This window comes from Hyaena hyaena, unplaced genomic scaffold (assembly GCF_003009895.1).
Source record: "Hyaena hyaena isolate Hyena2069 unplaced genomic scaffold, ASM300989v1 scaffold_6, whole genome shotgun sequence".
Classification (NCBI taxonomy): Eukaryota; Metazoa; Chordata; class Mammalia; order Carnivora; family Hyaenidae; genus Hyaena; species Hyaena hyaena.
In genome coordinates, this window is record NW_024080638.1 from 5,743,934 (window position 1) to 5,768,075 (window position 24,142).

The 24,142-nt window shown below is 40.9% G+C and overlaps 1 protein-coding gene across 1 annotated transcript; it reads left to right on the forward strand.

Moving 5' to 3' along the window:
• The first annotated feature begins 12,524 nt into the window (after positions 1 to 12,524).
• ZNF483 (zinc finger protein 483) lies at positions 12,525 to 23,779 on the forward strand. The gene is made up of 7 exons (XM_039241107.1): positions 12,525 to 12,613; positions 13,120 to 13,251; positions 14,327 to 14,733; positions 16,406 to 16,494; positions 17,661 to 17,787; positions 18,172 to 18,267; positions 22,275 to 23,779. The coding sequence occupies exons 1-7, from the start codon at positions 12,525 to 12,527 to the stop codon at positions 23,777 to 23,779; spliced, it is 2,445 nt and encodes an 814-aa protein (XP_039097038.1).
• Positions 23,780 to 24,142: the final 363 nt, after the last annotated feature.

A 24,142-nucleotide genomic window follows, 5' to 3' on the forward strand; every position in this document is an offset into this window, starting at 1 on the left:
ACTTGACGGCTTAAGTTTGTCCGTGAGGTCGTGTACGTGAAAAACACTCGCAAAATAAAATTCAAATTAAGGGGTTGCATAATTGCTGTACCTTAAGTGGTGGTACTGTCACAACAAATTAGGTACAAGATCAGGTACTTTCTTTCTTTCTTTATTTTTTGGTAAGAGGAAGAAAACAAAACCCTAAATGGATTGAAATTGCGTTTATTCCTGAAAGAAATCTATGAAGCCCTGGTTAATGGCTTGAAAACTGAATATATGTCATTCCAGACTGAGACAAGTACAAGGCGCTTACAGGACATTAAAGACATCTATTTCCTTTATTGCTTTAATATGGAAATTATACATGATCTTTGGGAACATTTCAAATGATGCCGAATAGCATAAAACTAAAAGCAAAGGGCCTTCCTCCCGCACCATCCCGGCCTCTCCCACCATTTTCTCCGCAGAGAAAAATGTGGTTAACAGGTACAGTTGAGGGTATGTGCTCCGAGGCCACATATCTATACACCTTCAAAAGCAACTAGGATAGAGGCTCGAACTCAACCATAATAAAGTTCTGCCTCAGTTCCTCCCCACCCACCACAAACATTCTTCCATGGTATTTTCAAAAAAGGTCTACATCAGCACTCTTTTTTTATTAATGACCTCATAGCCCATTAAGTTAACCAGTTCCTTTTTTGAGGACATTTTGGCTCTTTAGTTTGATGTTGGCGCCAAGTCAATGCATAACAAACTATTCGCCAAGACTACAACACAGAAGCGTACAAAGTAAGTTGTCCCCCTCTCGCTGCCCACCATCCCCGCATCCTACTCCCTGGAAAGAGTCCTGTTAACAGTCTGGCGTATCCAACCTTTCCCACTATAAAGTAGCTGCACCAAGGAGTGGTTTGGAGAAATGTTGACTTCTCATAACTTCAAATAGATTTTTCTAAAGCCGCCACACACACACACACACACACACACACACACAATATGTAAGTTTTAAGAAGTTTATTAGGCAATTTTAACTTCTAGACAAAACTAGCATCTCGTAAGTTCGTCCTACATAGAAATTTTTAGAGTCCACATGTGCAAATCATGGATATGTGTTTATACAAGGATTTGTGTTTATTTTAACAAAAATGGAATCCTACTACACATACTACTTTGTGACTTTCTTTCCACCAATCAAGATATCACAGGTGTCTTTCCATAGCAGGAATGACAATAGTAGCTAATACTAATTGTGCCAGGCACTGTTTTAAAGTGTTTTACATTGTTGGGGTCCCTGGGTGGCTCATTCTGTTGAGCGACCAACTTCGGCTCAGGTCATGATCTCATGGTTTGTGAGTTTGAGCCCTGCATGGGGCTCATTGCTGTCAGTATGGGGTCCACTTTGGATCCTCTGTTCCCCCGCCCCTCAAAAATAAAAAAACATGGCGGGGAGTGTTTTACATGGTTGAATTCACTTAGTTCTCACAACAATCTTACGAAGTAGGGATTTTTATGACACCAGATCGTGAGGAACAAATCTAAAATGCCACAAACTAGGAAGGGGTAGAGCAGGGATTTGAACCTAGGTAGTGTGAATCATTCTTCACCACTATGATCTGTTTGTTCACAACTACCTCATTCTTTTTTTTTTTTTAAGTTTACTTATTTTGAGAGAGAAAGAACGCAAGCAGAGGAGGGAAAGAAAGAGAGAAGGGGAGAGAGAGAGAGAGAGAGAGAGAATCCCAAGCAGCAGGAGCCGGATCTCTCACAAACTGTGAGATCATGATCTGAGTGAAGTCAGATGCTTAACTGACTGAGCCACCCAGGCACCCCTACCTCATTCCTTTAAATGGCTGCATGATAAGTACATGACAAAATTTACTTAATCATTCCCCTACTGATGAACATTTAGGTTGTTGATAATTTTTGTTACTACTGCAAGCAAATGCTACTATAAAAAATTCTTATACATATATCAGCGAAGTCACATATAAAGAGAGAGAAATATGTAGAGATAGGATTCACAGGCAAAAAAAGATGCCTTTAACATCTCATTACATGCAGTAGTTTATAGCAACTTACAATGCTGCTTCTAATCGCTAGAGTTTAAAGCTGTAAGTTTTTTTCAACAATAAAATAAATAAAGCTCTAAGCTTTTTCATAGTTGCTTTCCCCCTTCATAATACTTGTAGTCAACTTTTCCCACTAAATAGCTTCATATTCTTACTACATGCTACACACTTTGGTTTTGAATAGTGGCCTGGAGGTACTTCCTATCTAGTATTTACTTCAATTTCCAAAAACAGACAGAAAGGAATTCTGGAAGGGGGTGCACCGAGGTTGGGAGGCAGAGAAGAGGCCACTGGGAAGCCAAAATAATGTATCACAAAATCCAAGAACTAAAAACCTACATCTTTTAGATTTTAGAAGTCCCCTCTCCCTCTGTTAGGCCTTAATCACACTAAACGCAAGCATAGTTCTAACAAAGTAAATAGTCTTGTTTCCATAGTGAAAGCAAATTAGAAGCAGAGTATTAGAGAGCATTCTTCTGGGCAAGTACTAGGAAGACAGAAGAGCTACTAGACACACTAAAAACAAGAAAAAAGGGAGGAAAACTATAAATAGAAGCTATAAGAGTTCAAAAAGCAAAACATTCTGCTCTTATTTGTGAAGTACAAAAAGCACTACCCCCACAGAGGCCCTGACATCATTTCACCTGAATAACTGATGTTCATGGGGATCATCCTGACATCAAGAAACAATAAATGACGTCTACTAGATCCAGATGGCCAAAAGACACACGAAAAGATGCTCAACGTCACTCATCATCAAGGAATTACAAATCAAAGCCACATTGAGATATCACCTCACACCGAAAATGAACAAATCAGGAGATATAGATGCTGGTGAGGATGTAGAGGAAAGAGAACCCTCTTGTACTGTAGGTAGGAATGCAAACTGGTGCAGCCGCTCTGGAAAACAGGGTGGTGTTTCCTCAAAAAATTAAAAATAGAACTATCCTATGACCCAGCAATAGCACTACTAGGAATTTACCCAAGGGATACAGGAGTGCTGATGCATAGGGGCACATGCACTCCAATGTTTATAGCAGTGCTATCAACAATAGCCAAATTATGGAAAGAGCCTAAATGCCCATCAACTGATGAATGGATTAAGAAGATGTGGTTTATATATACAATGGAATACTACATGGCAATGAGAAAGAATGAAATCTGGCCATTTGCAGCAATGTGGATGGAACTGGAAGGTAGTATGCTGAGTGAAATAAGTCAGAGAAGGACAGATATCATATGTTTTCACTCATATGTGGATCTTGAGAAACTGAACAGAAGTCCATGGGGGAGGGGAAGGGAAAAAAATAGTTACAGAGAGGGAGGGAGGCAAACCATAAGAGATTCTTAAATACTGAGAAAACTGAGGGTTGATGGGAGGTGGGGGAGAGGGGAAAATGGGTGTTGGGCATTGAGGAGGGCACTTGCTGGGATGAGCACTGGGTGTCGTAAGTAAGCCAATTTGACAATAAATTATATTTTTAAAAAATTATGTCTGCTATATCAGCATCAAAAATCAAGGAACTACAGAGTATATCTTATCAAGCCATTCATCCAAAATGATTCTAATAAGAAATTTTAGATGCCTGAAAGGATTAATTCTAAACTATCTAGAAAATCCAGCTATCCCAAATGATCCAATAATCCATTCCCAAGGAGCTCTAGACAAGCCAAAATTCTGTAGAAATGTGTCTCATACAGTACTAGTTTTGGTTGCTGAAGAAGTCAGGGACGGGGTCCAGTCTGCCAACAGAGTCACAATGCTAATGACCTTCATCTCTGCTCTTTTCAGTCAGTTATTAATTAAAAACATGTTTCACTACACATAAAACCATGTCATGACTCAAAATATTCTGCTTTCTAAAAATCAAACTCCAAAACATTTGTCTCTATAGACTGAATTCTTCCACAGTTGTATTCCCCAATTCCTATGAATTTAGAGTGTATTTTGGATCCTCTCCATGGCCTTGAATATTTCCACTACTTTCTGGTCTGTATTTCCTCCAAGTGTCACATGCTCCACTCTCAGCCCAAACCCCAAAGATGGCAATGTATTCAAGTCTTTATTTCCTTGGTTTCTATCTTAAAACTACAGTGCCCATCAATTCCCAACCTTTGGCAAAACTTATCATTCACTTTATTTTTCCCTCCCAAATATTGCTGGAAAAGGCAAAAAGCTGACCCAGTTCAGTACAATACCACACCTTGCATCTTAGAGGATAAGGCAACATTTCCTCTAGGGATAAAACTTATCCCTGTACCAGAAGATCCTCTGATTTCCTTTGGACAGTGGTTTCAAACCTTTTTGTTCACATTCCTCCCCCCGCCCCAAATTTTTGAAAAACAGTGTAATCCATTCACACATTTTTAGATTGACATCTAAAGTTTTCCCTTATAAATAATTGAAAAGGAGAAACTTTAACGACAAATTCTATTGTAAATAGTAGCATTTTTAATTTTTTTTTAAGAGAGAGCATGCACATAAGCAGGAGGAGAGGGGCAGAGGGGCAGAGGGGCAGAGGTGAAAGAGAGAATGTTAAGCAGGCTCCACATGGAGTGGGGCTCAATCCCATGACCCTGGGATTATGACCTGAGCTGAAATCAAGAATCTGAGGCTCAACTGCCTGAGCCACCCAGGCACCCAATATTAGCATTTTAAAATAAAAACCCTTCTGTTATTTAAAAATACATATATATAGGATCAAATTAAGATTTTTTAAATGAGATATTGATTTGATGCTTACTATCTTCTATTTAAATATACATGAATAGGGTGCCTAGGTGGCTCTGTTGGTTAAACGTCTGACTTCAGCTCAGGTCATGATCTCAGGGTTCATGGGTGTGAGCCCCACATCAGGCTCTGTGCTGACAACTTGGAGCCTGGAGCCTACTTTGGATTCTGGGTCTCCTTCACTCTCTGCCCCTCCCCAGCTTGTGCACTTGCTCTCTCTCAAAAATAAGTAAATAAACATTTTTTAAAGATACATGAACAAGTTCTTAACAATCAGAAATGTTACATAATTACATTTGCTCCTTGAATTTATATGCCAATATAAACTTTCCCCCACAATAATTTATTTTTTTTAAGTTTGTGTGTTTATTTTGAGAGAGAGAGTACACACAGGTGTGCACATGAGCACGGGAGGGGCAGAGAGAGAGAATCCCAAGCAGGCTCCATGCTATAGTACAGAGCTGGTTGCGGGGCTCCATCTCACGAATCACAAGATGACGACTTGAACCAAATCAAGAGTCAGATGCTTAGCCAACTGAGCTACTAAGGCATGCCTCTCATAATAATTTATAATAATGCAATATAGTTTTAACCTTGAAAGTCCTATTGTTTACTTTATCATTCTTTACTTCAACAAAAACATGATACATAAAAGTATTTAAATTTTTTCCATGGCCATTTAAAAAATGGTGATGGTTGACTCATAATTAATAGTAGTACACAACTTGTCAAAACAATGTAAATATATTACAACTTTTTAAAAGGGTTCAACTGTTAGTGATTAGCATATTTTTATGCTACAACTTCTGAGAGTTGAAATGTATCTCTTAATGAAAGGGACAGGGGCTTTTGGAGGGGAAAAAAGATATCTAGGTGTAGTTATTCACTTCCTCATTATCTAATTTAGTATATCAAATTGTCCCTTTGATGTCACTTAAAGTTCTTCTCCATGGGTAATCAACCGTAGTTAGACTGGAGGTGGCTGAGAGGTATGGCTTGCTTTTGTAAAGCGAGTGAAGGGCCATTGTGAAATAGGACACCTTGACTCTTTTTTTTTTTAAGATTTTCTTTTTAAGTAATCTCTATGCCCAGTGTGGGGCTCAAACTCATGACCCTGAGATCAGGAGTCACATGCTCTACTGACTCAGCCAGTTAAGCGCCCCATGGAAACCTTGACTTTACAGCATTCTTAGGCAAAGCAATTTAAATGAAGAATATATGATCTAGAGATTGATTCTCTTAACACTAACCATGTCCTTGTATCCCAAGATATCCTTCCCGACTCCCAGAGGGCCATAGCTTCAGCGCAGTTCATCTTGAGTGTTCTTTCTTCTCATCCTACTCTGTCCCTAGTTTCTCCTTAGAAAAATAACCTACCCCACCCTTCTCTTTCCATTCTCATATTCAAGCTGCTCCTGTATTCTTTCCTTAACCCCCTGGACTTCCCTGAAATTATTCAATAGCAAACTCTGATGGACACTTTCATCCTGGTCGTGTTTGAACTATGGACTCCATCCTCCCTTTCAAAACTCTCCTCTGCTAGGTTTTCCCGACACAACTTCCTCCTGATGCTTTTCCACTTAACAGTTACCTTCACTGTCTTCTTATTCTCTGCCACCCCTTTGAGGTTGGCACTTCACTGGCATCTAGTCCTAGACCATTTGTCATTCTACCTGCTCTTTCTTTGCATTCCCCACTGCCTCATCCTCAATTATTAAGGAACTAATTTCTCTCTCCAGTTAAGTTCTCTTGGACATTTCCACCTAAACGTGCTACGTGCACTTCAAACTCAATATATCCGCAACTGAACATATTTTCCTTCTCAAACTGACTTCTTGTATCCCTCAAAGCGAGTGGGACCAGCATTCAGTTGACCAAAACAGACACCTGAGAGTCATCCATAATTCTACCTTCTTCCTCACTTCTATTCACTATCGGCAAATTGTCACCGAGTACTATCAGTTAGGGTTTCTCTGGTTCCCAGCACATGCAAGTCGAACAATATTTGAAGAAGAGTACTGGAGTAGTTCACAGAAACAAGGAAAAATTAAACAAATATGCTTCAAAAGGAAAAGAGCTCGGCAGCAACCCGGATCTCTGCAACAGGAACTTGAAGATCATCCCTCAGGGAATTGCAACCAGATGATTCAGCAACAACACAGCCTTTCATTTCTGGATGTTGTGGAATAAGAATTATAAGATCCAAACTTTGATTCAACCTTGACTAAAAATAAGAGAAACTATAGGTGCAAATGATAGTAGATGAAAGGTAAGTAACTTTATTGACAAAAATTCTTTGGGAACCCTAAGTATTCTCTTGGTCTAACATTTCTCAACAACAACAAAAGAGATGATTTAAAAACAAAAACAACTTACACTCTGATGCCTGGAGGAGCTTACTAAATAAGAGACCAACTCGTAAGTGGCAAAGGTCATGTTTAAATTTCAGATCTAGATCTGCTCATTTCCTATTTTTATGACTATTCCTTCTTTAATGTTTAATTAAAAACAAGAGACTACTGTCTTGTATAATTGAATTATCTCATTCACGCTATAAATGAATGCACTAGCCTTAGGTGTACTATAATGTGTGGGCTCTTTTGTCAAATCAAGAGTATTTTGAATGACTCTCATACCTGTAGAAAGTATGATATAACTGATCCAAACGCAAAGAGAGTCTGATTCCTTTGACAGTGTCAAGTTTGAAATCCTGGGATGGGAAAGTTGATTGCTTTCGTTTGGATCACTTATCCCCACTGGCAGAGATTTGGGACTATTAAAAAAAATGTTTTTAATGTTTGTTTATTTTTGAGAGAGAGAGAGAGAGACTGAGTGTGAGTGGAGGAAAGGAGCAGAAACAAGGGGAGACAGGGAATCCGAAGCAGGCTCCAGGCTCCAAGCTGTCAGCACAGAGCCCAATGAGGGGATTGAGCCCACAAACTGTTAGATCATGACCTAAGCTGGACACTTAACTGTCTGAGCCACCCAGGGGCCTCTGGGACTACTAATAGAAGGAGAAAGGGAAAGTTGAACGATAATACAAACAATAGCAAACACCTCCCACTAATCTAAATAGCAAATATTCATTCTCCTTAAGATGGTTCTAATCTGCCACTTCCTCTCTATTACTTGCTTTACTCTACTTTCTCTAAGGCATATCTTGGTAAAAAGAAGTCTTCAGTCTTTAATCCTTTGCATTCCAGCTTGTGTCTTCTTCATTTTACCCTAAGTAACTTTACTGTTAACTCTGAAGGTTTACCATGATTTCTCTAAGTGTTTTTTAATATTTAAAAAATGTTTTATTTATTTTTGAGAGAGCGAAAGAGAGAGCATGCGCAGGCGTGCATGTGCGTGGGCAGGGCAAGAGTATCCGAGGCGGGGCTCACATTCACCAACTATGAGATCATGATCAAAGTCGAAGTCAGATGCTTAACTGACTGAGTGACCCAGGCACTCCTTAATTCTTTTAATGTTTATTTAGTTTGAGAGAGTGTACGTGTATGCACATTTAAGTAGGGGGAGAAGCAGAGAGAGATGAAAGAGAGAGAATCCCAAGCAGGTTGCATGCTGCCAGTGCAGAGCCTGACATGGGGCTCAATCCCATGAAACATGAAATCACAGCCTGAGCCAAAACCAAGAGTCTGACGCTTAACTGACTGATCCACTTAGGCACTCTTTCTCTGTGTTTTAATTCTTAAATTTTAATACATGTATACACATATGCTTTATGCATATATTTCTATATTGTATGTATTTTATTAAAATACAAATAATTTAAGTTTTAAAACTTAATACCAATATGCATTTTATAATTTAGATATAATTGAACACATACAAGATTCTATTCTTCTAGGTGTACAACATAATTTGATATATGTATATATTACTATATGATCACCATAATAAGTTAACATGCATCACCACACATAGTTTAAAAGTTTTCTTGTGATGAGAATTTTTGAGATCTACTCTTTTAGCAACTTTCAAACATACCATATAGGTTTAAAAAATTCTTTTTGATGTTTATTTATTTTTGAAGGAAAGAGAGCCAGAGCATGAGCAGGGGGAGGGGCAGAGAGAGAGGGAGACACAGAATCTCAAGGGGGCTCTAGGCTCTGAGCTGTCAGCAGAGAATCCAATGCAGGGCTGGAACTCAAGAGCCACGAGATCATGACCTGAGCCGAAGTTGGACACTTAACCCAACTGAGCCACCCAGGTGCCCCTACAGTTTAACTATAGTCACCATGCTGTACGTTATGTCCCTAGGACTTTATTAATTTGTAACTGGAAGTTCGCACCTTTTGGCCATCTTCATCCACTTTGCATAGCCCCCCTGTAGTATATTTAGTGGGTTTTCAAGACAGCTGAGCCTCATTAACATCTCTCAAACATCAAACATTAAACATTTCTTGCAACTCCATCCTCTCTTGTCACCCTTGATTCATTTTTCCTCCACCTCTCCAAGGTTTGTTTCCATCATTTCCCCTTCTTACTCCTTTAAATACACCTTATTGGCAAACTTTTCCCGTAAAGGACTTGCTGATATATAGTTGAGCCTATGTGGGCCTTAAGAGTTTCCTTCACAACTACTCAACTCTGCCATTATAACATGAGAACAGGTGTAAACACTAAATAAACAAAGGAGCTTGGCCATGTTCCGATAAAACTTTACTTACAAAAACAGTGGGCTGATTTGGACTAAGGACCATAGTTTGCTGATCTCTCATTTAGGAGCCTCTTGAGAAAGGGAGACTAGGCGATGAATGCGGGGACTTGCATGTCTAAAACTGTCTCTCATCTCCAACTTAAATGCTCAGGATGGCTAGAATACAATTCCAGGTTGGAAAAACCGCTCCTCATAATTTCAAAGGTACTGCTCAATTTTTTCTACCTTCCACAATGCCTCGTTTCCTTGGCTCAGCTAGCTCTGCTAGCCTTCAGGGGTAGTGCTTTGCCTTAGGATTTTATTCAGGCGCACAAAGCTATTTTACTTCATTAGGCACATTTTTTACATTTCTAAAAATCCACTTGAAGAAATTGACCATTATGTTTTCCAATTTCCTATACCCAAGGAATATCTTTTCCTAGAATTTGGGACCAGAAAAATATTGGACTCTCAGGGGAAACGTCTATGCCGTCTTTTATGAGACAACGGGCATTAAGTAACCCATTGTGATTCATTTTCTGCCTTGACTGTTATTGTCCAATTGAATTAAACTCTCATACCATATTCATTTGTATCCTCCGACGTTTAATAAAAGTGAATAAATGTGAAGAAGCAGCCAAAAGGAAGGCAACTATTTTGTCAGCTGTTGCAACACTGGAGTCTGAAGGGATAGAAACAGATAATTCCTTTCAACATCAACATCACATTGTAATAATCTATTTCTAGATGGGCTAGATATCAGCGCGGCCATCTTTACAAAATATAATCTTCCATATAGAGCATCATTTTGATCATTTCTCTCTTCTTACTCATCCATATTTACAATAAATCACGAAATCCCACTACTACTATGTCCTGGGTCTTTTTTAGTTCACCATGTTTAGACCACCTTCATCATCTCACCTGGATTATTGCACAACATCCTAACAAAACTAGTGTTTTTGCTTCCAGCCTTACCTCTTTCCAATCTCTTCTCCATCCTGGGGCCAAAACAGCTGAAAAGCAAACAAAAAGCCCACTTTGTTGAATAAATATTCCTTAGCATGCTTATCGGGACTAGAGATCCCACCAGATTGCTACAAGTGAAACTAATTGTTTTGTGGTTTTTCTCTTTCTTTACTGATGCACCACCCACCACTCTTTACCGTGATGGTTGCTTTTCATCGAAAGTTAGTTTGGTCACCAGTTCCAAGGAGTCATTTATTCCTGGTAATATATTCATATGTAGCATGTCACTTAATTACAGAACATTCCAACTAGTGTAGTGTTTCTCAAAGCATAGTCCAGGGATCATCCACAATGGGTTGTAGAGGGGAGGGTCCCAAAATTTGTACTCAAATGAAGAATATCATGTGCTTTTAAGGTACACACTGTTTGAGAACCACTAATTAAAGTTTCTCTGACTTGTCCAGTTAAACTTATGAGCCAATTTTATTTCATGTCCCTCTGCTTTCTCCGGCTTCTCTTGATGTTCCATTTTCAGCCTGACGAGGAGAGGTGGGTAGAAGAGAAGAACATGTACTCAGACTTGGGACTGGGATAGCTTCTTTTTGACTGCGAGCAGTTTCTTCAGCTTGCTTTGCTGCCTGTGAGATGAACCCAGTGGTTCATTTAGTTGAGCCTACTCTGTCCTCTTAAAGTCTCAGGGCCCTGACTCACCCGGCTCTCGCAACCTAGAATGTTTTTCTCTCCCAACTCACTCCACCCTTCCAAAAGTAATCTAGTCATTAGAACCCTCCAAACAATCCTTCCTGAGTTCCTCAGCCCTTTTTTGCAAGGCCCCCAGTAATCTGTACAAGTGCCCATTCCTAAATTCAACAATTCTACTGGGCACCTACTAAGCACCAAGTACTGTTCCAAGGTCTGGAGATTATGTCTCATGGAACAAGATAAAAGATAAAAATCCTTACTCTTGTGGAATTGGTATTCTATTGAAGAAAGACAGACAAAAACAAAGAAACAAAAAAAAAAACAAGACAATAAATAGTAAATTAGAAAATTGTATGTTAGAAACGGATATCGGAGTAGAGAGGGATGGGGTTCCAATTTAAGCAGTGTGGTGGTAGGAGAGCTTCACTGAGAAGGTATGACATTAAAGGCTAGGAGGGTGAGCCATATGGCCACCTACTTGAGGACCAGGCAGCCAGAAATGCCAGGCAGGTTCGAGGGAGAGGGAGAGCAAGGAGGCCATTGTGACTGCAGTAGGGAAGCCCAGGAAGAGGTCAGGGAAGTTATGACTGACCAGATTCTATCCAGTTTTGTTAGCCACTGTTAAAATTTGGGTTTTTTACTCTGAGAGGAATGGGAAGCCTTTGGAGGGTTTTAAGCAGAGGAGGGACATAATCTGTTTTACGTTTTTTAACCATCGCTCTGGCTGCAGTGTAAAGAATAGACAAGGGGAGACAAGTGCATTCAACAGGCTATTGCAATAACCCAGGGGACGCATGATGGTGGTTTGCACCATGGTGACAGATGTGAAAGTCATAAAATTAATATTTGTTAAATTCGAGTTGCGGTACTAATTACGGCTTACATAGAATGCATCACTAATGTGCTTCTGCAGGGGGTTTTCCAGCCTGGATTTCAGGGAATGGTAGGTAGAGGAAGGAGGAGGGATGGTTTGAGGTTACCTAGGAGACCGAGCATCATAAATCTGAAAACCTGAGATGGTTCTAGGCCTTTAGGCCTCTGGCGCAGCAAGAATTCTGTGGCCGAGCCCACCAGCCGTTTCCCAATGACCATGCGCAACAGGCCAGGTGGGAGCCTATGGAAAACACAGGACGTTCGCAAAGCGGGACAAACGCATTCCGGGAATCGTAGTTCTGCCCCATTGCGCAGGCGCAGTGGCTCCTCGCGGGCTTGCGCGCGCAGCTCCTGCAGGACCAGCTTCTAGAAGCTCATTGCGGTGGCGTTGGTCCTGACTGCGGGTGCTGATGCAGGTAGCGGTGGTCCGGGGCCCCTGACTTGGGGGCTGCGGCCAGGTCGCCGGCTCCGAGGATGCACCTGCAGCGGGTGCATCTCGGGTGCATCCTTGGTGAGGTGGGTGGGTGGGGAGTCGAGCGATCTCAGTGCACCCTCGATGCCGCAGCTTCTGGGGGAGGTGGGCACTGTCCTGAACGAAGGAGCTTTCCTCCATCCCGTCCCTGCGCCCATTCTCCCGCAACTTGGGTACGCGGACACTTTGGGCGGGAAAATTCCTTTATGAGTGTGCGTGGGGGGAGGGAGCAGTGCGGTGACTGCAGGATGTTTAGCAGCCTCCCTAGGTCTACCGGGGAGGTAGGTACCACCAGCACTCCTTCTCCAGTCGTGAGAACCGGAATGTCTTCAGCCGCCCCCTTCCCCCTTTGAGAACTTATTCCTGCCTGCGTCACATTTTCTCGGAGCCTCTATTGTAGACTCCCTGGAGACCTAGACGAGTGTGTTTAGTCACCGCAGAGCCCCAGGTGCTCAGCGCGGCGCCAGGTACGTGGTAGGCGCCTAATTGGCGAAGGAGTAAATGACGTCATGTATACGTGGTAGGCGCTCTGCTCAGAGGTGGGAAATGACTGGTATCATAAGAGGAGAGGGCTTTCCCTTGCCGCGTTGTAGTGCATCTCAGACTGTATTTTTTTAATCTCCTGGGTGCTCTCTGAGGGTGGGGACCCTGCCTGATCTGTCCACGCTTGTCTTCGTAGTGTCCTGATCTTCAGTTATTTGCAGAATGAAAGTATGCGTGTAACACACGATAGGCTCTGTGCAAAAGAGCACTTGAGGATCAGAGAAAGCTTTGTGCAAGAGGCGACAGTTGAAAGGAGTCGTTTTGTAGGGTGAGTAAAAGTTTGGTAGGAGAGGGAAAGAAGGCAGCATTCCTAAGAGGGAGCTGCACTAGTGCAAAGGTTGGCTTTTTTTATGGCTTCTGCATCCATCAGGGGCAGCTAGAGCTCAAGAGGTGAGGTCCTCAGGGCAGGGTCTCTAGATCCCCCATACATGGCCTCTGCATTTGAATTTCACCTTGAGACAGTTGGGGACTGATAGGACCCTGTTTTGCAAAGTAGAAGGAATCCTTAGGCTGCAGTGTGAGACTGGATTGAAGAAACTGTACATTTGTAGTTTAAGTAGGATCAGGGCATCTGGGTGGTTCAATCGGTTGAGGGTCCGACTTCAGCTCAGGTCATGATTTTGCAGTTGGTGAGTTCGAGCCCCACATTGGGCTCTATGCTGACAGCTTGGAGCCTGGAGCCTGCTCCGGATTCTGTGTCTCCCTCTCTCTACCTACTCCTCCCCAACTCACGTTCTGTCTCTCTCTGCCAACGATAAATAAACATTAAAAAAACCACAACAACATGATAGAATGGACATTTATTTTTAGGAAGTAAAACTGCCAGAACTTGGTGGTTGGTTACGTGAAAAAATTTGAGAAGCAAATACGAAACCGGGCTTCTGAGTGAAATGTATGGAAATGTGTGGCCATTCACAGCATCAGGACAGGATGTTGGATAAATTTGTGACTGGGTTCTCTTGTAGCAGTGTGCCTTTTCTGATGTGTTTTGCGTATGAGGAGTCTTTAGTCTGCAGAAACCGTTTCCTTGGTGAATATCTTTAATTCCCCTTAAATTACTCCTCAGCTTTTCCCTTGCAAGGAAAATTATTCCTTTAATATAGCAGTTGGGCGGCCCTCTGTGTATGTCTATGTCTGTGAACCAAACCAAGAACAACGTTTTTAGGAGTAATTGTCTTACCTGCCTAATATCTTCTGTTTCTTGACAGTTTCTGCAAGACCATAAGCTGAATGCTGGGAACCCTTGATATTTTGCTGTCCCTAGTGCCTGTTGGCGGAGTGTACTGTTAATTCACTTAGAGTCTAAAGGGGACTGTATTCCTGCTGGTGATTCACATTGCCAGCTGTAGTACCTTGAACGAGATGACAGCCATCTCCCCAGACTCTCAAACTCTGGCCTCAAGTGAACCAAACAAGGTCCTAAGAATGGATACTCCTGGGGATCAAGAAGCTATCCGGAGAGGAGACACGACTGACCCAGAGACTTTCAGACAGAGGTTCAGGTGGTTTTGTTACTCCGAAGTGGCTGGACCCAGAAAAGCCCTGAATCAGCTCTGGGAGCTCTGCATTCAGTGGCTGAGACCAGACATCCACACGAAAGAACAGATATTAGAGCTTTTGGTGTTTGAGCAATTCCTGACTGTTTTGCCTGGGGAGATCAGGATTTGGGTAAAGTCACAACATCCTGAGAATAGTGAGGAAGTGGTGACCCTCGTAGAGGATTTGGCCCAAACACTTGAAGAAAAGGAAGGTGAGAATTATAGATTGTGGGAGGAAGAGGGAGAAATTTTCTCCAGGTGTGAAAGTAAACTCCCCCAAAGAAAGCAGTTGATTGCTAAAATAGGAGTCCAAGTTTGGGGTTGGGACTGGGTTTGGCTCAGACTCACCTTTTACTGTAGAATCTTGGGCAAGCTCCGTAACCTCTCCGAACTTTCATTTTTTTTAATCTGTAAAAAATGGGTTCCCATCTGCTCTAAGTCTTGTGAGGGCTAAACAGGACAAGGCATAATACTAATTTCTTTCCTTTTCCCCTTGATAAGAGGGAGTCTTAGAACATGGGAGAGAAGGAAATTATCTTAGTGTGTTTGGAGTTACAAGCATATCTTCCAGCCCAGGCCTCAACTTCTGCCTCCAGTGAGTGTAGGAACGCGTTTCCAGAACGGGGCTGCCAGATAGCTGCAATGATGGAAATGTGTTCTGCACTATTTTGTGCTTCAGATTGAACATATGAAATGTGGCTAAGGAGATGAATCTCAAACTAAATTCAGATTGCCATACAAGGTGAGCAGCTACCCTGTTGGAGAGTGCAGTTCCACAGCCTTAGGGGAGAAACAGCTGACTTATATCTTTATAATTACATTATTATAAATGCATGAAATAAAAACTATGAATTATCGCTCATCCTTGTAAGATATTGGTAAAAAGACTTTTAGGATAGATGGCCCTTTGAAGGCGTGTGGTTCAACTTTTATAAGATCCCTCTAATATCCTACAGTGTTCCAATATGTGTAGCATATGAGTTACCATAAGACTCTCAGTACGCACATACAAGAGTTTGTATTCTATCCAGAGTTCCAAGATAGGGGAATGGCACTTACCACCACAGACTTGAATTGTGCTTGCACAGCTGAAGGTACAGTCAACATCTGGGTTTCCTGATTTTTCTCTACTTGTCTGTCATTGCAGTGTGGTGCTTCTCCACAATTAGGGCCTCTATATGGAAGCCCCTGCAGTAAAGAAGTTCATGAATCGATTGCTTTAGCTTTCTGTAAGAACAGTTTCCTCAAAATAGCCCCTTCTTTTTGATTATATAATTCTGATTCTTAATTTCTGTTGATTGTCTATAAGCTGCCTAAAGTTCTTTTCATAAGAAAGTGAAGCATGATTTAAAGAAACGCTTTTCTCTTATTAGAAGAAGGGCTGTTGACATCTCCAGGTATGTAATATAGTTAGCTGATGTGTTCAGATTCCTGATTTCTGTCTTTAGGAATCTGCTGGTGACCCCAGAAGAGGAGTCTGTTTCTGAGACCGGCTTCATTCTCTCTTTCAATAAATGACTCTGCAAGGCACTGTGCTAGGACTATGAAGAAAACAAATTAACGCATAAAACAAAACACTGTTTTACCTTAAAACATCCTGTGACTATTAAAAAAAATTTAGTATACCATTTAAATTTATTAAAACTGTAGGTTTATGAATTGAATGAAATCAGTTATTGTGAGCATAGGAATTGAAAGGCTATTTTATGGGGTAAAGGAAAGAGCTTGGATTTTAAAAGGAGAGTGTATCTGTGGCTTTCATCTCTGTTTTATAGACTGGGGGCGAAACTATTTCTTTTGACCTTTTTCTCCAGAGAGACCTGTAAGAATTTCTAATCTGAGGAATGCATTTGAAAGACTAGAGTGTTCTTCTCCCCTTCCTAGATCCAGCTCCTCAAGAGTCTGTTATTTCCCAAGAAGAGAACCCTGAAGAAAATAAAATGGTTTCTGTCCTTCCAAGCGCTGAGTCCCGGGTAAGCTTCCCTTCACTGGTTTTCATTCTTAAGTGAATACTTAACTGAGCTCCTACAGAGTGGTATAAAAATATTAGAGTAAAGAAGACAGTCTCTTTTTCTTCACATTCTTCAAGCTCATCCTTCAGATGATGTTTTATTTCAGTTACCAAAATTTATCACAAGTCTGATGCTAATAAAAAAAGTAACAGCTCTGTGGGGCACCTGGGCGGCTTAGTCAGTTAAGTGTTGAACTTCAGCTTAGATCATGATCTCGCTGTTCATGAGTTCAAGCCCCACGTTGGGTTTTGTGCTGACAGCTCATAGCCTAGAGATGGCTTCAGATTCTGTGTGTGTGTGTCTCTCTCTGCCCCTCCCCTGCTTGCACTCTGTGTCTCTCTCTCAAAAATAAACAAACATTTAAAAAATTATTTAAAAAACAACAAAAAATATTTACTAAAATTCTAAAATTATTATTTTTTTTAATGATTTTATTTATTTCTGAGAGAGAGACAGGGTGAGCAGGGGAGGAACAGCGAGAGAGGGAGACACAGAATCCGAAACAAGCTCCAGGCTCTGAGCTGTCCGCACAGAGCCTGACATGGGGCTTGAACCCACAAACTGTGAGATCATGACCTGAGCCGAAGTCAGATGCTTAATCAACTGAGCCACCCATGTGCCCCTTGATAAAATTAGTCAAGTGAAAATAAGGTTATATTTTCTTAACAGAATAAAAAATCTCCAGCTGAACAGTGTTGGAAAATAAAAAGCAACTCTCACAATGCCTATAAAAAGATACGGATGTCTAATCATGCTTCTGTTAATGAGTATTTCTTGACTATTCTAGCCAATGCAGTAAAATAAAAAGGAAATGAGGTAAGTATTGGTGTGAAAGAGGCAAGCGTGTGTTATTTGCAGATAACGTGGTCTATTTGTAAACCTCTGAGAATCAACTGAATAAGTACTAAAACTCGCATAATAGTTGAGAAAAGTGGCTGGTTACAAATCAGTAAGCTTCCTATAGACCAATAATTACTGGTTAGAAAATAAAAATTCTTATTTACAGTAGTAAATAATACTGCTAAAATACACGGATGATGGCTCCCAAAAGTATGACCACTTCTTAATCCGTAGAACCTGTGAATGTTAAGCCAGTGCAAAAAGGCTGTATTTCCTGTGTTTGTTAGGAATCCATAACATTCAAGGATGTGGCTGTGAACTTTTCCAGAGGAGAGTGGAGGAAACTGGAGCCTTTTCAGAAGGAGCTCTTTAAGGAAGTGCTACTGGAAAACTTTAGGAACCTAGAATTTCTGGGTAAAGATATCTCTTCCTTATGTAACATATAAGCTGTGTATCTCTTTGTTCACTATTACTGAAAGGTAAATGCTATGAACTAAAAGTTGTGGCTGGGCAAACAAGGTTGACCATGACTGATCCTAAGAGTTCTGAAAATGTACTTTTCTGCAGTGTTTTCTCCCAGAAAATGAGTTTCTGCTTCATTGAACTGGAAATGTTGAGTATCACTGTGCTGTCATCAAGGACATAGCTTCCTTGGTTTTCTTCTCATATTTCAGTGTGTTGATGTCTGTATGTAAAAGCATCTTCCCTTCCCTAGAGAACCAGAGGCTGTGTGTGAATGTTGGACTATGTTTGTTCTATGCAGAAAACAGTCATTTGCTATTCTTTCTCTATGAGCAGGCTTTGCAGTTTCCAAATTAGATTTGATTTCCCAGCTTAAGTGGGTTGAACTGCCATGGCTGCTGGAAAAAGAAGTCTCAAAAGGCTCCAGACCAGGTGAGTTGGTGAAAAACAAAGAAATTAAAACAGTTGTTTAACCAAGTCATTTGTGAAGAGCTTTTGAAACGTTGCATGGGTTAGATAGATGCTAAAGTGGAAAGGTGATTAGAACATACCCCTTGCCTTCCTGGTATATTCATTTTAGTGGGGAGACTGTGGGTCCTCTAAGAAGTAGATGCCAAGACATGATTAGCTATGCCAGAGACTTACTGGGGAGAATTCCAGTGAAGAATTCCAGAGAAATCCAGGGGATTACTGGAAGAGGCTGGGGAAGCTGTCAGAGCATAATGTGAGTGTAACACCTATGAATGAGAGAAGGAAGGGAGAAAGGTTGGGTAAGGAAGTGTCGTCTTAGACTGAAGTGCTGTTTAAGAAAATTTGGGCAACAGGGCGCCTGGATGGCTCACTTGGTTGAGCATCCAACTCTTAATTTTGGCTCAGGTCATGATTTCACCATTCGTGAGCTCAAGTCCCGCATTGGGCTCTGTGCTGACAGCACGGAGCCTGCTTCACACTCTCTCTCCCTCTCTGTTCTTACCCCACTTGTGCTCTTTCTCAAAATAAAGAAGGAAACAAACAAATAGACTTAAAAAAAAAAAAAAAGTTCTGGCAAGGCCAAAAAGTGGAATCACCTGCCCGTCAGGTTGCTGAGTCTCACAAGAAATGGGCCTCCCCAAGTGTCCCTGCTGTACTTGCTGTGGACTGGGAGCCGCTTATGGGAAAGTGGCCTTGTCGTAAATGCGGTGGTGGATGCTCAGGGCAGCTGCAGGGGCTAGTGAGTAAGCACCCCAGACTTGGAGATCTGCAAGGTGCTTCTCTGTGGGTGCTGTAATACGGGTGTCAGAACAGAAGGTTTAATGATGGAATGTGTGCTATAGTTCGCATGTGGAAGGAGCAATGGGAAATACAGGAGCAGCGGCTTATTTCTCATTTAAGCTGAATCTTGAAGGATAAGTAGGAATTCATCCCAGTGGACAACGTGTAGAGTTTAGGCTCTTTTTTTGTTGAAAAAAATGTTACACGAACAGGTATATATTTAAATATATAGACATACATTGATTTTTTAATGTCTGGAGAATTTTCGTGTTCACCTTGGTTATCTTTGAGGGATTACATTTTTTTCTTTGTTCTGCTCTTATATTTAATAAATGTATTAAATTTACATTTAAAAATAATTTATTACAATACCTTTTTTTATTTTAAAGAAAAAATATTTTAGCTCTATTCCACCTTTTATTTAATATAATTTTTTTTAAGTTTGTTTATTTTGAGAGAGACAGAGCATGAGGTAGAGAGGGGCAGAGAGAGAGAAAATCCCAAGGAGGCTCTGCAGGGTCCTCACAGAGCCTGACGTGGGACTCGAACTCACAAAACTGAGATTGTTACCTGAACCAAAATCAAGAATTGGATGTTTAACCAGCTGAGCTACCCAGACACCTCTTAGCTCTATTCCATCTTTTTAAAATTTTATTTTATTTTCAATATTTTTATTTAATTTTGAGAGAGAGCTACAGAGCATGAGCAGGGGAGGGGCAGAGAGAGAGAGGGAGACACAGAATCCATAGGAGGCCCCAACGCGGGGCTCAAACCCACAAACTGAGATCACGACCTGAGCTGAAGTCCTAGGCTTAACTGACTGAGCCACCCAGATGCCCCGTCTCTATTCCATCTTAACCAAAGTCAACCTATTGGCTCTTTTCAATATAGATATGTAAATAAAGAGTATTATGTTTAATATAAATGGTTTAAATATGTGCCCCTCCACCCCAGAATTATCCCACATCCACCCCGTGTAGATGTACACCTTGTTTAAAAAGTTATTTACAACAGACTGGAGAAAAAACTCTGATGGGCAAAGCAGAGTCAATACCTGTAATTTATAAAATACCTAAGGAAATCAGCAAGGAACTGATTTTTGTAATGCTGAATCTGTTAGAAAAATGGGCAAAGAACTTGAGCAGATAGCTGACAAAAATAACTGACAGAACTAAAATTTAAATAGTTGCAAACTTAAAAAAACAGTTCCAAGTCACTGGTCAGCAGTAAAATACACATTTAAAGCAGCAGATCTGCTTATCCATCAAATTTGTAAAGATTCAAAGAAAGATCATTTGACCAGGGAGGAGGACTCAGGTACTTGTGTTTATCATGTCTCATATGGTGGTAAAACTTTTCTACCCTTGGTTCAGTAACTCCACTTTTATGACTGTTTTCCTAGGAAATACTAATCATTTGATAAACCTTCAGTATGGGAATGACTCAACTGTAATGCATCTAAATGATGACTTAATAATGATTCACATCATTCTTAGGAAGAATTATCAGTGAGATGGGAAGGAATTATGAATGAAAAAAGTAACACTACATGTTATACATAGTTTTATATTTAAATGTATAGGAAAGTTTTATTCTTTTTTTTTTTTTAAAATATTTTTATTTATTTCTAGGAGAGAGAGAGAGAGACAGCGTGAGCAGGGGAGGGTCAGAGAGAGAAGGAGTCACAGACTGAAACAGGCTCCAGGCTCTGAGCTGGCAGTCAGCACAGAGCCCGACGCAGGGCTCGAACCCACAAACCGCGAGATCATGACCAAAGCGAAAGTCAGATGCTTAACCGACTAAGCCACCCAGGCGCCCCTAGGAAAGCTTTATTCTAAAATATAGAGAAAAGTTTCTTTAAAAAATACACAATTTTTAACAACGATTAGCTTCTGGGTAATAGAATTTTCGTATTTTATAGTTAGCTCTTTCAAAAATAATTTCCTGAGGGACACATGGGTGACTTAGTCCATTAAGCATCTGACTCTTGGTTTGGGCTCAGGTCATGATCTCATGGTTTGTGAATTTGAGTCCTGCATCCAGCTTAGAATTCTCTCTCTCTCTCTCTCTCTACCCCTCCCCCACTTGTGCTCATGATCTCTCTAAAATAAATATTAAAATATAATAGTTTATGAAAGTAACAGTGCAATCTCAAGTTGAATGATAATGGCTAGTAAATGAATTCAGAGTTCTGAGAAGAGTGTAAATAGAATATGGCATTAGAGAAGGCTGTGGAGATTGTGGGACTTGACCCCTAGGCCCTGTCAAATTTATGTGCTTGTAATAGTGAATAGTTGAATAGTGCATAGTGAATGCTTGGGATTGCATTTGAGGTAGTATGAAGACTGAGAGAACAGGATTGAGAATACCATAGTGTTGTAGGGACAGCAAATGGATGCCTGAGTAGAGCGTATCCATAAGATTGGGCCAGACTGTGGTAACCTTTGAAAGTCTAGCGTAGTTGATGTTGTGTGCCTGTGATGTGATCAACATTTTCTATAAACTTAGTGCTATTTGGCTGCTTTGAGAAGCAGTTTGGTAGAGGGATCAAAAGAACGTGCTTTGATAAATAAACATTTTTTAAAAATAAAATGATTAAAAAATAGATTATGGGCTTTGGTGCCAGACTAGATTAAAACCTGCCACTGACAATACATGTGACCTTGGGTAAGCTCCTTACACTCCAGGTGCCTAGGTTGTCACACCCACAAAACAGGGATAATAACAGGACCTGCTTTATAGGGTTGTTGTGAAGATGAAGTGAAATACAAGTGCCTGATGTGGGACCTGGCGTTTACTAAGGATTCAGTAAATGTTTGCACTGTCATTATTATTTGGAAAGAGGATAGACTGGAAGTAGAGTAAGGTCGAACCTATTAGAGAAATTTGCAATGAGGATAAGAACGTGCATCTTTATTCTAACTATAAAGCACAAACTCTTCGTTTTCCTCAGTATTTTTCCTAACCCTATATTTACCTAGTTTCTCTCTATTACTTTTTTCTTTGTTTTGGACGATTCTGAGAACTGTCCAAGCCATGCTCCTACTGTTCATAGTCCTTACTATCTCTCTTCCTGCTTCAGTCCCAAATATGATAGCTTCCTTTACTACAACAGGACATACCCTATTTATTATTTCTTTTAGAGTGTGAACCTAGAGGTGAATTGAAGGAATCCTTTCGAAATCAAGATGCTCTCCTGGATGAATCAACTTTAAATAAAATAATAGAAAGATGCCTAATGGGTGGGGATCATGGCTTGATGGGAGAATCCCGGAAGCGTAGCAGTAAGGAACATTCACAAGGCGCAGTCACACAAAAGAAATCTCATGGGAGAGGCAGTAAGGGTGAGGAATTTGACCCAGAAAAGAGCCCCTTTGGAAGTAATTTCAAACAAACCTCGGACATAATTAAACATCTGAGAGTCTACTTAAGGAAGAAATCTCGGAAGTATAACGAATGCAAGAAACCCTTCAGTTTTCATTCAGACCTTATGAACCGCAAAGAGCACACTGGAGAAAAGCCACGGAAATGTAACGAAGGCAGGAAAGGCCTAGGTCACTCTTCATCTCCTAATGAACATCAGAAGCATCAGAAAATCAGTAGGAATTTGGGGAGGAAGGCCCAGAAATGCAGTAACTGTGGGATAGCCTTTACGCGAAGCCTGTCCCTTACTAAGAGAAGAAACTGCACTATATGTGAAAAATGTTGGAAAAATTTACATCAAGATGCAACCTCAGATAAAGATGAGGGAGCTGAGATGGGAGAGAAGACCCACAAATGTAGCAAATGTGGAAAAGCCTTCGGCTATAGTGCCTCCCTGACCAAACACAGGAGAATTCACACAGGGGAGAAACCCTATATGTGCAATGAATGTGGAAAAGCTTTCAGTGACAGCTCATCCCTCACACCGCATCACCGAACTCATAGTGGAGAGAAACCCTACAAATGTGATGATTGTGGAAAAGCTTTCACCCTGAGTGCCCACCTCATTAAACATCAGAGAGTTCATACTGGAGAAAAACCCTACAAATGTAAAGAATGCGGGAGACCCTTCAGTGACAGTTCATCTCTTATTCAACATCAGCGAATTCATACTGGAGAAAAACCCTACACGTGTAACAATTGTGGAAAGTCCTTCAGTCACAGCTCATCCCTTTCCAAGCATCAGAGGATTCATACTGGAGAGAAACCCTATAAATGTGGTGAATGTGGAAAAGCCTTTAGACAGAATTCTTGCCTTACTCGACATCAGAGAATCCACACTGGAGAAAAACCCTATTTGTGTAATGACTGTGGGATGACTTTCAGCCATTTTACATCTGTCATTTATCATCAGAGGCTTCATTCGGGGGAAAAACCCTACAAGTGTACCCAGTGTGAGAAAGCCTTCCCTACCCATTCGCTCCTCAGTCGTCATCAGAGAATTCATACTGGTGTAAAACCTTACAAGTGTAAAGAGTGTGGAAAATCGTTCAGTCAGAGTTCATCTCTCAATGAACATCATCGAATTCATACCGGAGAGAAGCCCTATGAATGTGACTACTGCGGAGCGACTTTCAGCCGGAGCTCAATCCTGGTGGAACACCTAAAAATCCATACCGGGAGGAGAGAATATGAATGTAACGAATGTGAAAAGACATTTAAGAGTAACTCAGGCCTCATCAGACATCGGGGATTTCACTCTGGAGAGTAATTCTTGAAATACTGTAGGGTGGCGGGGGTGGGAGGGTGGAATATCACCAAATTGTCCCTTATTAAAAACCTGGGGTGTAAACTACCACAGCATTGATCTGCAGCCACCACTTTGATGGGTTGGCAGCTAGGAAAAACACTGTTTCCCATGCACACTTTGGCAAATCATAATTCGGGTTGGTAAAATCACATTGAAAGTGAAGAACACAGGACAAGATGACCAATGATTCTAAAAGGCCAAATGCACATTTAAAAATCAAGAAGAGGTGCATGGGACCCACTTAACCTTTTTTTTCCCCAAGAAGTTTCTCTCTTTTAGCTTCTAGAAAGAACTGGTCGAGATCTGTTCCAGTTTGCCAACCAC

Coding starts and splice junctions, on each gene's coding strand:
- ZNF483 (XM_039241107.1), top strand. CDS start 12,525: ATGCCGCAGCTTCTGGGGGAGGTGGGCACTGTCCTGAACGAAGGAGCT. Junction 13,252..14,326: donor GAAAGGAGTCGTTTTGTAGG/GTGAGTAAAAGT, acceptor TCACATTGCCAG/CTGTAGTACCTTGAACGAGA. Junction 16,495..17,660: donor TTCCAAGCGCTGAGTCCCGG/GTAAGCTTCCCT, acceptor TGTGTTTGTTAG/GAATCCATAACATTCAAGGA.